The 13368-nt window shown below is 39.6% G+C and overlaps 1 protein-coding gene across 31 annotated transcripts in view; it reads right to left on the minus strand.

Annotated features, from left to right (window-relative positions):
• PRRC2C (proline rich coiled-coil 2C) overlaps positions 1-13368 on the minus strand; it is a 65688-nt gene that overhangs the window by 3831 nt on the left and 48489 nt on the right. For 9 of the 31 annotated variants that reach the window (XM_036442979.2, XM_036442981.2, XM_036442983.2 and 6 more), the window contains 9 exons: positions 12173-12376; positions 10594-10706; positions 10092-10228; positions 6089-6320; positions 5730-5852; positions 4266-4484; positions 1681-1784; positions 1174-1300; positions 60-296 (listed from right to left, as the gene is read on the minus strand). In XM_036442979.2, coding sequence (XP_036298872.1) covers positions 60-296; positions 1174-1300; positions 1681-1784; positions 4266-4484; positions 5730-5852; positions 6089-6320; positions 10092-10228; positions 10594-10706; positions 12173-12376 — 1496 coding nt within the window. Of the gene's footprint in view, positions 1-59; positions 297-1159; positions 1392-1680; positions 1785-1833; positions 2031-4217; positions 4485-5729; positions 5853-6088; positions 6321-10091; positions 10229-10593; positions 10707-12172; positions 12377-13368 lie in introns of those variants that run through there. The other 22 variants (XM_036442982.2, XM_036442980.2, XM_036442991.2 and 19 more) reach the window with 15 other exon arrangements.

Below are 13368 nucleotides of genomic sequence, written 5' to 3' on the forward strand. Positions count from 1 at the left end.
TCGTAAGACATGGTTCAGAGACAGACGGTTGCTCTGGCGGCTGCCAACACTGTACTAACCTTCATGTCTTGTTCAGCCTTCAGCGCAGCCTGGGCCTGATTGCCTCTGACTCCAGACAGTGATCCACAAGGACCCCTGGCTACATGTGGCAAACGAGCATGGCTCATGAGGCCTGTGGTCAGCGGAGGAGGCATCTGACTGGCCAGTGCAATTGGCGGCCTCTGAACGGGCGCTGGGAAGGTGTTAGTATGTGGGGCTCTTACCAATGGAGGGACCAGGTTAGGCTGAGAGAGAATCTGAGTGAAAAAAACAAAACATACAACATTAAACTGTTAAAAAAATTTTATTTTGCCAACTAGACCAGGTTGGCTTATCCCAGAGTCAATGTGCACCAATTCCGCCAGGAAAGGAAGTGTGCAGATCTGTGTGCTCTAGCACCGGGACCAGAACCGCAGGCCATGCTGGGAGAGTCTACGGGAAGACAGTGCAGCATGCCAGTGCCCAGCTACAGATTCTGAACGGGGACAGGGATGCCTTTTTAAAAAGATATAATTGCAGAAAAGGCATACACCTACTCCAAACATAATCTAAATCTAAATAAAAAATAATGCTATTTGGCAAATATTTCAGGTGCCAATTCTAGCTTATGAGTGTTGTTATCAACTTAAGTTAGTCCTTCTACCTGATCAGCAAAGGGAAGAGAAACCAACATTTTAATATATAGATTAGAATTATCTTTTGGAAAATTTACCTCACCTACAGTTATCTTAAAAAAAAAAACAAAAAAAAAAAACCCAACAACAACAACAACAAAACAAACCCCCAAAACAAACCAAAAAACCTAGGAAACTTTAAGCACTGGGACCCTTCTCTGAAAAGTCAACTTCTTCAAAAAGATAAAAGGAACAGGACTGAAATAAAAGGATCAGAGCTGTGTGGGGAATCTTTTGACTATTTCTATTGTCTGCTTTAGAACTATATAGCTACCTGTGTCTAGCTAAAAAACCTAGAGTCTACGCTTAAATGTTAGATTTACTGTTTAATAAAAAGCTACTTATTAAAAACTGCTTCTGAACTGGTTATAATAGGGCAAGACTATAAAATCAGAGAATTCGCCAGGTTAGCAAGCATTTGCAAGTAAATCATACTCATTTCTCACTTGTATCTGCCCACCTGGGGTGCAAACTGTGTAGGAAAAGGCTGTGTCATTCTCACAGTGGCAGGGGCTGACGGGAACTGCTTCTGATAGACAATGCTGCTCATTTTGCTGGACTGGCTGTTCGGACTTGTGGAAGTGGCCCTTGGAAAGAAGTCGTCACTGGTCAGTATGGCAGTGCTGGGTTAATGATGCTATTCGATTTGTAGACAGTGCGCTTGGCAGACTCATCATACTTGGTAGTTGATGAGAATTACCAAGGTGAGTTACCAAACATCACAGCAGTGGAAAGACATTGGAGGAGCAGAGGTGAGAAAGGATACTGGCTATATTTGCCCTGTATTAAAAAGTTCTTCAAATACAGTATAACAAATATATTCTTAATAATTCAATAGCTTAATATTTCACATAAAACTATCAGAATGTCTGTGCTTACCACAGGACTGGCGACACCGCATGCATCTAACAAACAAAAGGTAATTAGTTATTGGGAATTTTATAGCAAATGCAAATGCCCACTTTACCGGAAGGGACTAGAGGTGGGTGTGGTGCTTCTTCCGCTGATTGGAGGTGTGCCTGGTTTTATATCAATGCCGCTTCCAAAGGCTTTTAGTTCCATTTCAGACATCTGAGAAAGAGCATAAAATAAACCTAACATTTCTGCAATCCCATAAGCTAACCTGCTGTGTTTAATATTCTATATGTGAAGACTTAATCTAGTAAAGGGCAAAGAACCTTAGTACCAAAACCCAAGTTTTAAGTACCATGGAATTAACAAGGCCAAACTTGTGGCTGAAAGTCTGAGAAGCAGTATAAATCCAATTCTCCCACAAAACTTGTGAATTCTTCGTTATGAGGTAAAACACAGAGGGGGGTGGAGAAACCAAGATGGCGGCATAGGGTAGACACCCGAATGCAGCCTACCACAACAAATTTGAATTTAGAACTGGAAAACAGGGGAGGCATTGCCCTGAAGCACCGGACGGCTGGCTGAGAGGAGGCTCTGCCATCTGGGAAGAAGAGAGAAGGCACACTGAACCTCAGAAACTGTGAAGATACGGAGAACTGAGCCCACGAAAAGGCGCTGGCTTAATCCCAGTGAGCTGAGAGGAAGGGCCGAGTTCGCTACTGGCTTACTCCCTGCGTACAAAGAGGGCGGACAGCTAAGGCGTGGCTGGCTTTCTTGTTGGAGAGGAAAACAGAATCACCCTTTTGCTCTGATACATGGCCCGTCATGGAGAGGCCAGACTGTCAGGCAGTGGGCAGAGATCTCTTGGAGGTGTGTGAAGCCAGAGGCCATTACTGCGGGACTTGGGGAGGAGCCGAAGGGAAAACAAAGCTTGTCTGTACCACCCCGAGACTCCTCCCCATCCAAGCTGAGCACAGAAGCTCTCCTAGAGGCTGGCTTTTTCTAAGGAGGGACTGGCCGGAATCCAAAGCTTGTCTGCACCTTCACCAAAGAGGTGCACGAGTCTGCAACCAATCTGGTGAGACTCACCACGAACAGGACTTTTCTAAGGCGAGACTGACAGGGAACCAAAGATTGCCTGCGCCACCCCAAGACCCCGCCCCATCCAAGTGGAGTACAAAAGCCTTCCTAGCTGAGACACTGCTGATCCTCACAGCCAATTGGCTTGGAGATCAACGCTTCCCAGTGATAAGCAAGGCTTAACAACAAGACTGCACACATAGCCCACAAAGGGCTACACCAAGACTGTCCCAAGTAACTGGGAAGGCTGAGCTACTGGGCTCTACCAGAACACCTAATACACAAAACTATTCCTTCAAATTAGGAAAACAACTAAAATGCAGACAAGGCACAGGACACAAAGGAAGGAGATGGAGAAAAAGAAAAGAATGGACATTTTGTTCAAAACCACTGTTACAAGGCTTTTCAATAATATCTTAAAAAAGGGCGATAAAATAAATGAGACTTATGAGGATATGAAAGGGATCAACTAGAAATAATAAGGGATCAACTAGAAATAAAGAAAACATTGTCTGAAATAGAAAATATTACACAGAGTCCTAAAAACAGACTGGAAGATCACAAGAATCAAGACAAAGATTTAGAACACAAAGAGCCAGAGGACACTCCTCCGCAGAAGCAAGATAAAGAGAATCCAGAAAGTTGAAGATAGTGTAAGAAACCTCTGGGACAATTTCAAGCGAACCAACATCAGAATTATGGGGATCCCAGAAGAGGGAGAGCAAAATACCAAAAGAATACTGGAAGAAATAGTGACAGAAAACTTCCCCCACCTGGTGAAAGAATTAGACCTACAAGTCCAGGAAACGCACAGAATTCCAAACAAAAGGAATCCAAAGAGGACCACACCAAGACACATTATAATTAAAATTCCAAGAGCAAAAAACAAAGAGAGAATATTAAAAGCAGCAAGAGAAAAGCAGGTATTACCAATAAAGGAGCACCCATACGATTGTTAGCTGATTTCTCAACAGAAACCATGCAGGCCAGACGGGAATGGCAAGAAATATTCAAGATAATGAATAGTAAGAACCTACAGCCAAAAATACTCTACCCAGCAAAGCTATCACTCAGAATCGAAGGCCAGATAAAGAGCTTCACAAAACAAACAAACAAACAAAAAAAAAACTAAAGGAGTTCATCACCGCCAAACCAGAATTATATGAATTGCTGAAGGGGGTTATTTAGGAAGAGGAAGAAGATAAAGATAAAATTATGAACAACAAATACGTAACTATCAACAAGTGAAACTAAAAACCAAGGGAATTAAAAATCTGATGAACAATATTAACTGGTGAATATAATAGAATCAGAGGTATGGAAGGGGAGTGGACTGACGATTCTTGGGGAAAAAGGGAGTGGGGGTGCGGGAAGAGATAGAACAAAAACTGTACACCTATGAATGAGGACAATGGGCGATGGGGAAAGGACAGAGGGTGGGTGGGAACTTGGTGGAGGGGTGCAATTGAGGGGGGGGGAGGGAAGAGGAACACATTTGTAATAATCTGAACAATAAAGATTTATTAGATTTGGGGGAAGAAAAAAAACAAAAAACCACACACACAGAGGGGGCCAAACACATCAGATTCTCAAACTGTCCATCTATCTCTCTTCACTTACTTTCCCTGTGGTTGGGATCATGCTGTGCTGGGTTCCAGCAGGGATTAACCCCCGGAAAGGCTGGCCGACTTGCGCAGGGCGACTCAGGCTGGGGGCCTGTGCCTGGGGGGCGGTGTGCTGTAACGGAGGCTGCAGAGTCTGAGGCAGAGCAATTAAAGGCTGCCCCGTGGATCCAAAGTTGGGCAAGGAAAGCTGGGAAGCTGGTAAAGGTACTGTAACCTAGGGCACAAGAAAACAGAAGCTGTAGCAATTAGCTTATACAGAGCCTTTTGTACGTATATCCTGTAACTTTAACACAACTCTTCAAATTCTTTTGAGTAAGATTTTAAACAGAAAACAATAATATATTAAGTACACTTCACATATAAATCTTTTGCTTGGTAACTATCTCCATTCTTTTTTTAAAGATGCAACAGTATGACCTGCCCGGTGGCTCAGTTAGTTGGAGCATCATCTCATACACTAAAAAGTTGTGGAATCTGGAACATGCCAGATCTGGGCATGTATGAGATCTGCCCTCCTCTCTCTCTAAAAAATAAATAAACAAACAAATAAATAAATAAATAAAAATAAACACGTGGTTGGTGAGAATTTAAAAAAAAAAAGTGTATGGGGTGGGGTGGGGGATTGGAATGGGGAGTTGAGGACAAATATGTGATACCTTAACCAATAAAGAAATTAATTTAAAAAAAGTGTAACAGTATAACAAATTAGCATGAAGAAACTAACAAATAATTATCTTTCAATTAATCTACAGTATATGTCAAACAAATACAAAACAATAAAATCAAGGGGATACAATGTAAGAAAGTAGTTACAACTTCCCAAATAGCAATTTATTTTGAATGTCAATAGGTAATATATAGATATGAATTATCACCCCTAAAATAGCCACCAAAAATAGTTATGAGAAGATGACTAAAGCTAGCTTCTCTCACCCAACCCTCCACCAACTTTTAAAGAGTAAGCCGATAAATGATATTGCTAGCAGAGTTTTAAAATTTTATAATTTTCACTGAAAATTATTATTACAAGCATACATGTAAGCAATGTTTGTCACGTACCCTCTGCTGCACTAGCCTGGGTGTTACAGTGACCACTGTGATGGTCTTTAGTCTTCCTTCATCTCTAGCAGAAGTAAGGCACCTATCACTGTCACATAACTGCACAGCCCTAACGACAGCCTTCAAATGTTTACGTTCATGGACTCCTTTGTTAAAACAAACAATTACATGGAAACCCACTTAAAAAAAAGGATAGAAAGTGGGGGCGGAAAGACTGGAACTGTGTGACCAACCAATGAACCCCATGGAATTCCTAGGATACCACAGAGAAAAGTCTGAAAACTATCACACATCTCTATCTTGGTTCTGTTTAAATTCCCAAACAACAGAAGCAACAGCAACAGCAACAACAACAACAACAACAACAACAATAATGATAAAGAAAATTGAGGAAATTTACCATGCCATAGTTTACCTGCTGGAGAGTACTCGGTGACTGGGCAGTGTTATAAAAATTTGTCTGACCAGGCTGTTGTACTTGTCCAGAATAAAGGTTTGAAGCCTGGGTAAGATTTGCTCTAGCCTAGAAAAAATTTAATAAAACAACAATAAGATTTTAAATATTTCCGATTCAGATACCAAGGTTACAGCTTCAAAGAAATCCTAAAGAATTTCAGTGTTAGATTGATCACAAGGAAGATGACCTTAGTTTTCCATTGTCTTTTAACATATTTTTTCTTTAAAAACTGTCCTTAAACCATAAAACTGCATAAAACTGCAATGACAGATGGAGCATGCTCTTGCTCCTGCTGTAATTACCTGGAGAAGATGTGTATCGATCAGCTGGGAGCCTCCCAGTCCTGATGCCTGACCCAGCTGATGTTCATACAGTATAGGAATAGGCTGAGTACTGGAAGTTTGTTGAAAGGCAAGACTCGACTGTGCCTTGGCAAGTTCCTGGTGCTGGACAGCTGGGAAATTGTGGATGGCAGTACCAGAAAGGACCACAGATGGCTGGGTCAGGTTACTCTGCATAAAGGCCGGCTGAGATCTACATCAGTATTGAAGAGAAAAGGATGTGTTAAAAGTTAATTCTATTTGGAATCTGGCAACCGTAAGACTCAGTAGCCTAAATGTCCAAGTAGTCTACTTAGAGTAAGAAAAGAGGCAGTGACCACAGACCTTGTCTAAGATACCTGTGTCAAGCCATAGAGCCCACTATATAAAAATTCTGGCAAAAAGCTTCTCCCCAGAAACGGGCAAGATTTTTTTTTCCCTCTTGGACAACAAGAATGATTCTCGTTTCATGTGTTTATTAGCAAGCTCAGAACCAAACCTACCGTCTTCTCTTTGGTACTGACATTCCATTTAATTTACAGCACCAAGAGCCCTGACTTGTATCATCTGTATTTCATTATTTCCCCTCCTATATTTCTTATAAGAGGCCTCAATACCTCTATGGAATGGGGCAGAGTATTAGCTCACATTAGGATTATTCAGCAAGTATTTTATTTTTAAAAATTGAGGTATAATGGACATATATACCTATATAAAGATAGTAATTTGGCATTTGCCTATATTACAAAATGATCAACATAGTAAGTCTAGTCAACACTGGTCACCACACAATTACAAGATTTTTTGATGAGAACTTTTAAGATTTACTCTTTTACCAACTTTAAAATATGCAACACCAATGTTATGATCAAAGGGTGCAAAATTCCAGTTATAAGTAAGTTACGAGGCTGAAATGTACGCCAAGCAACTATCTGAAAATTAAAAACAAAATAAAACCATCCCCTCAATGCTGAAATCTGACTTGGGGGTGGTGAACGCACAATACAGTGTACAGATGATGTATTATGGAAGAGTGCACCTGAAGCCTGCATAATTTTGTTAACCAGTATCACCCCAATAAATATAATGAAAATTAAAAATAAAATATAATTCTGAAATCTAACTTAAGACCTCTGGAATAGAGGCCTCCAATCTATACTTCACAAAGACTAAGATAAAGAGCAAATAACTAAAATAAAAGTAGTGGATTAAAGATAATATTATCAATTATTACATAGCTATCTATACAAAAGACTAAATGATCATTACAAACAAACGACCAGCTGGTAGCTATGGCACACACAGACCACCAGAGGTCAGACGCTCAACGCAGGAGCTGGCCCCTGGTAGTCAGTGCACTCCCACAGCCAACCTCCTATGCCTGCCAACCTCCTGCAGTCCCTTCCCCAGGCCAGTCAGTCCTGCCCTGAGTTGGCCCTGATTGGCCCCAATCGCCAGCCAGGCCGAGGGATTCCACCTGTGTACAAATTTGTGCACTGGGCCTCTAATATCCATACTAAAAAAAGAGTAAGATGCAAATTGACTATACCTTCACAATGCCCACCAGCCAATCAGGAGTATGCAAATCAACACAACAAAGATGGTGGGGTTATTTGCATATGCAGGTCCCAACCACCCCAGCTACTCTGGGCCTCTGGACAGTGTGGGAAAGCAGCAAGGCAGCTCCAGGCCAGAGCAAAAACTCAGCTCTGAGCTGGAGCGAAGGCAGTGCTGGCAGCGAGGGGAAGGAAGGCCCATCCTTTTTTAAAAAAAATATTTTATTGATTTTTTTTTTTTACAGAGAGGAAGGGAGAGAGATAGAAACATTGATGAGAGGGAAACATCAATCAGTTGCCTCCTACATACACCCTATTGGGGATGTGCCCTCAACTAAGGTACTTGCCCCAGATCAGAATTGAACCTGGGACGTTTCAGTCCAAAGGCTGATGCTCTATCCACTGAGCCAAACCAGTTTCGGCGGGAAGGCCTATTCTTACACGAATCTTCATGCATCGGGCCTCTAGTTATAATATAATTTTGCTCTGTTAAACTGACACGTGGCAGGGACAAAAGCTACCAAGGAGGAGTGCTAGTCTAGATTCCTAAGTAATCTTAAAGCCTATGGCTGGCAGATATCAATTCAGGGATTCCCTATGAACAAATACAAGCTGATTAGGTTGAGAGTGAGGAATAGCAGAATGAGGTGGTGGAGATACAAACTGCTTTTGAAGCCTAAACCTGTGTCTTCTAACATAGTAGCCATATACAGCTTACCCTGTATTCCCAAAAAACAGTCTGGTCTTCCAAGACATTTGGCACAATGGGAAGTATAGATATAGAATGCCAGTGCACTGCTGTTACATATCCCAGGCTATGGAAGACGTTAAGCAATCACCGAACTCTCTTGTTAGAGCTGAAAAATAGCTGCGACTTTCTAACCATGTTTCAAGCAGTCAATAACAATTAAAAGGAGATTGGTTTGTGAGATTATTTGCTAGTTCTGAATTAGAAATTAAAATTTTTAATCACAGATTCTAAGATAATCTATAACTTCTACTTGGGGTAAATAAGGTAGTTTACTTCTAATGGGAGTGAATTTCTTGGAATAACCAAACTAAATGATGTAGTAAATATCAGAAAACAAAACATCCTACATAATTAATTATACAGACATACTAAATTCTACCAAAGAATCTTTAATCAAAAAATAAAAGTGAGCACAGCAAATGTGGCTCAATGATTATCAATCTAGGAACCAGAAGATCATGGGGTTTGATTCCCGATTAGCACATGTGCCCAGGCTGTGGGCTCGATTCCTAGTATGGAGGTGTGCAGAAGGCAGTCAACAGATGATTCTCATTATGAATGTTTCTATCACTCTCTCTCCCTTCCTCTCTGAAATCAATAAAAACCTATTTAAATAAATGAACAAACAAACAAATGGGAGAGCCACATTTTTAATTTATTAATAATTATGCTCTGTTAAGAAAGTTTAATTAGCTGAAACTAGCTTCTTTAGGAATGTAATTTATGTAATCTAAAAGAAATAAGCTATTACCAATTGATGCCACATCTAATTTCTTATAAGTACCGCGCGCTAACCGATTGCGTCACTGGAGCCCCGCCACATCTAATTTCTATATAAAGTCTAAAAATTCTATCTGAACCACATCAAAACCCAATATATTTCTAAAACCTAATGCTTAACTTTGCAACCATTCTAAGCTGCCCTAAAGAAATAGTTTATTTTTCTTTTTGCAGGCTTAGAGCCATTAAATGAAATCAAGCACAGCCATTCCACGATGATGACAGAGCTTTGCCATGGGCTTTGCTCTTAACCCCCCCCCCCCCCCACTTTCCACTCTCATTAAGTTGGAGATGAGACCACTTGGGGGTGAATCCAGGCTCTCACTGATTTGTAATGCAACCTTAGGTTAAAACCAAGCAACCAAGCAAGCAACCCCTTCAAGTCCCAACTCGGCATGTCAAAAGGGGATGACAATCCACCTTATATGGTTTTGTGAGGACTCAATTTTCTAAGTTACTGCATGTAAAAGGCTGAATAGTGATCATATACTGTATATCACCACCACTTCTCTTCCTTGTCTGACCCTCTATTCATCTTTTATCACACTCCGCCCTGGCCTCAGCCCTTACACAGCAGACTTGGGTTTCCAATTGTTAGAAGGAGGACACAATTAAAACTTTAGGTCCCCTAGTAACTATTTTCTATGATTTCAAATTGTCATGGGACTGTTGTTACCCTCTTCTTCAAGAAACTTTGAGGCTTGACTTTGTTCAGTAAAGTCTGACTAAAATGACCACAAGCTGAGGTTCATAATCAACAAGATTAATAATTTAATGTAGTTTATAAGAGGGTCATCCTAGCTCATAAAGGAAAGAAAGCAGCAGTAGGAATATGGCAAGAAAGTTCAGCAATTACAATGTTTCCAACCCACAAATGGTAAATTTTAAAGCATTTTACCTATACGGTTGAAGGGAAGAACTGAATAATTCCTGGGCCTGGGAAACAGCGGGTCCAGCACCCAAACTCAACTGGGCTTGGTGCTGCCCCTGCAGTGGTGCGTAAATAGGAATCGGGATCTGCTGAACCGAAGTGGGCTGCCATGCAAGGAGAAAACGGTATGTGAACATCATGTATACAACTCACTACACGTGGGAAAATAAACTTAGCCATGAAGAATAAATGATTAATACCACATACCAGTTTTCTTTAAAACAAATGTAAACATTTTCCTTTCAATCCATTACTTGATTCTACATTGTTAAACATCAACAAAGGGAAAGTTTTAACGTTTTGCTTATACACCCTAGGTAATCATGGTTTGTCCCATTTGTTAAAAGGATTATAACTTCAAAGAGTCTATTATTTGTAGCTCAAGATAACTACTACAACAGAAATAAATAAATAAATAAGTAAACAAACAAACAAACAACTGCACATGGAAGAAGTATGTGATGTTTACCTGAGAAAGACCTGGTTGGAAGCCTTGCTGCTGAGCCAATGATGGTGGAGCCAATCGTGCATGCTGGGTATTGAATAAATGACTGGTGTCCATATAGAAAGTTGGGATTTGAGCTATAGACCATTAAGAAAAAGCAACCAGTTTTAAGTATCTAAATTTCAGAATTTAGACAGGTTTATGTAAATTAAAACAAGGAAATTCTAGTACTTGTGAAGGTATAGAAAAATATCACACTCATATACTGCCAATGGAGTATAAAATACAAAAATTTTGTATATTCTACTAAAACTGAACCCACCTGTTTAACAGCAAGTCCACTCCAATTTTAAATCTACCAACTAGAATTTAGCAAAATATTTTTAAAAACTGACATTTAATAACTAAAAGAATTTGCCACGGGTTTAAAAAAATATTTACCAGAAATTTATTTTTAGAGAAAGAAGGAAAGAGAGAAGGAGGGAAGAAAGGAGGAATAGAAACATTGATATGAAAGTAACACTGGCCAGGGCTGGTATAGATTTTTTTTAAAAAATATATTTTATTGATTGTACACAGAGAGGAATTGAGAGGGACAGAGAGTTAGAAAAGTCGATGAGAGAGAAACATCGACCAGCTGTCTCTTGCACAACCCCCACTGGGGATGTGCCTGCAACCAAGGTACATGCCCTTGACCAGAATCGAACCCGGGACCCTTCAGTCCGCAGGCCGACGCTCTATCGGCTGAGCCAAACCGGTCCCCAGCTGGTATAGATTTTTAACAAATTTATTTTCTATATATTATACACACTATTTTGTTATTTGCCATTTTTATGTTTTGGAGGACTTCCATATTGTTTTTAATTTGCCATCATTATAAACAATACTGTAATGAACACCCTCATACACGTATCTCTGATAAGTTTATGTATATTTTTACAGATAAACTGATTAACTATCAAACTGTTATTACAGTATGTACTCATAAAATATTCTGAGATAACTTTCTGAAAGAATTATGAAAATTTGTATATTCTCACCAGCAAGGCATTTTAAGAGCCCAATATAATACCCATGATCCTTATAAATACTGGCAATTAAAGATGCTCGTTATCAATATTTCTATTATTCCCATATGGAAAGGTAAGAAATAGCCTATTTATTTTGAATTTAAATCATTAGTGAGTTGGAATATTATCCAAATGTTTATTGACTATTTAATTCAGATTAACATTGTGATATTTAGTAATACAAGTTACCCCACTCTCAATATACATTTTTTTCTTCTTTGCTATTCTTAGGTTTATTCTTCCCCATAAACTTTATTCATCAATCTGTGAAGTTTCAGATAACAAACTTTTATAATATGACTGGAATAATATAAAATGCATAAATTATTTTTCCAAATCATTGGACACTAACTTGTCTAATATATGTATAAGAGTCCCAGAATGCTTATCAAGGAGAGAGAGCAGTAAATTCTATCCAGAAATAAATTTGCAAAGCAGAGAAAAGATATTTAAACTTGAAGGGTAACTAAAAAGGGAAAAAGCATTTAAGTCTTATTTTCTCAATTCCTTATATTCAAGTCTTCAAGCCTTACCTGCTGCGGACTGAGACACATAGACCTGTGGACTCTGCTGCTGCTGGGCAATGAGGGAAGGCATACAGCTTAACTGTGAAAAATGACTTGCAGAAGGCAGGCTGCTTGTCTGTAATTGTTGGGGCTTTACTTTACAAATATTAGGAGGGTCTGATGTGGTTGTAGATTTTGTACTCAGAGAAGAGGTAGTATATGTACCAGCTCCTATATTTGGGAGAGAGATAAAATAAGGGAACAATGTAGTATATTTTAAAGTGCCGCTGTTGTTCATAGTCAAGTAACTCAAGCACCAACCATAAACTAGAAAACAATAATGTTTATTGCCACCATGTACTTAGATACTGTATGTACTCTGGGCCAAAGGGGAAATGAGATATATCACTATCATAATTATCTATCTATAGTTCGCCTTCTCATTCCAGCACCGACCCTCAACATACCTTAAAAACACACACACTATTATTAAATATGTGGCATTATACAACTTGAAAGGTCAATTATTTCTGTGGATCAATGAGCTCTAGTGACTGCAATACTGAAGCAAATATTATAACACTGGTATTTGACCTATCATTTTAAGATGTTTAATGATGTTCTATATAAGAGAGGGTCAGATCAAACTACCTTAGCTGTTCAACTTGAGTCTCTTATCAGTAATATGTCAAGATGGCCCTCATGAAAAAAATTTCTCTCAGTTGAGGGTCTATGGAGAAATGATAGACCTGGAAAAAAGAAAGTAGCTGGGTTCCAAGGAAGTAGGAAGCTTTGCAGTTCCTTCTTTCCTAACCTCCCTACAGACTCTTCTCCACTAGACTGGGCCCAAGCAAGTGCCAGTAAGCAGAATAAAGATGCCTTGCATATGGGTGGTGAGGAATGTTTGCACAGAGTAAGAGATATAGTTGGAACACTCCCTTTGATTTGAATCTCTGGATTTGTCTTAAAGAACAATACATACATCTGATTCTAGATCAGGAGTGGTGAACCTTTTTTTCTCCCAAGAGCCATACAAAATTAGCCTGCTATATTTGATCAAACATTTAACTTACCCCTAATGCCTTGGCAGGGCCAGACCTTATATGGCCTGTGGACTGGATGTCTCCCCCCCTCTGTAAACTATAGCACAACCCAAAGATCAGTTGTTTTTAGTACTTAAAACTAGCGAAGAATGCCAGAATATTGAAAAGCAGTACTACCAT

The sequence above is a fragment of the Pipistrellus kuhlii genome, unplaced genomic scaffold (assembly GCF_014108245.1).
Source record: "Pipistrellus kuhlii isolate mPipKuh1 unplaced genomic scaffold, mPipKuh1.p scaffold_m20_p_18, whole genome shotgun sequence".
NCBI lineage: Eukaryota > Metazoa > Chordata > Mammalia > Chiroptera > Vespertilionidae > Pipistrellus > Pipistrellus kuhlii.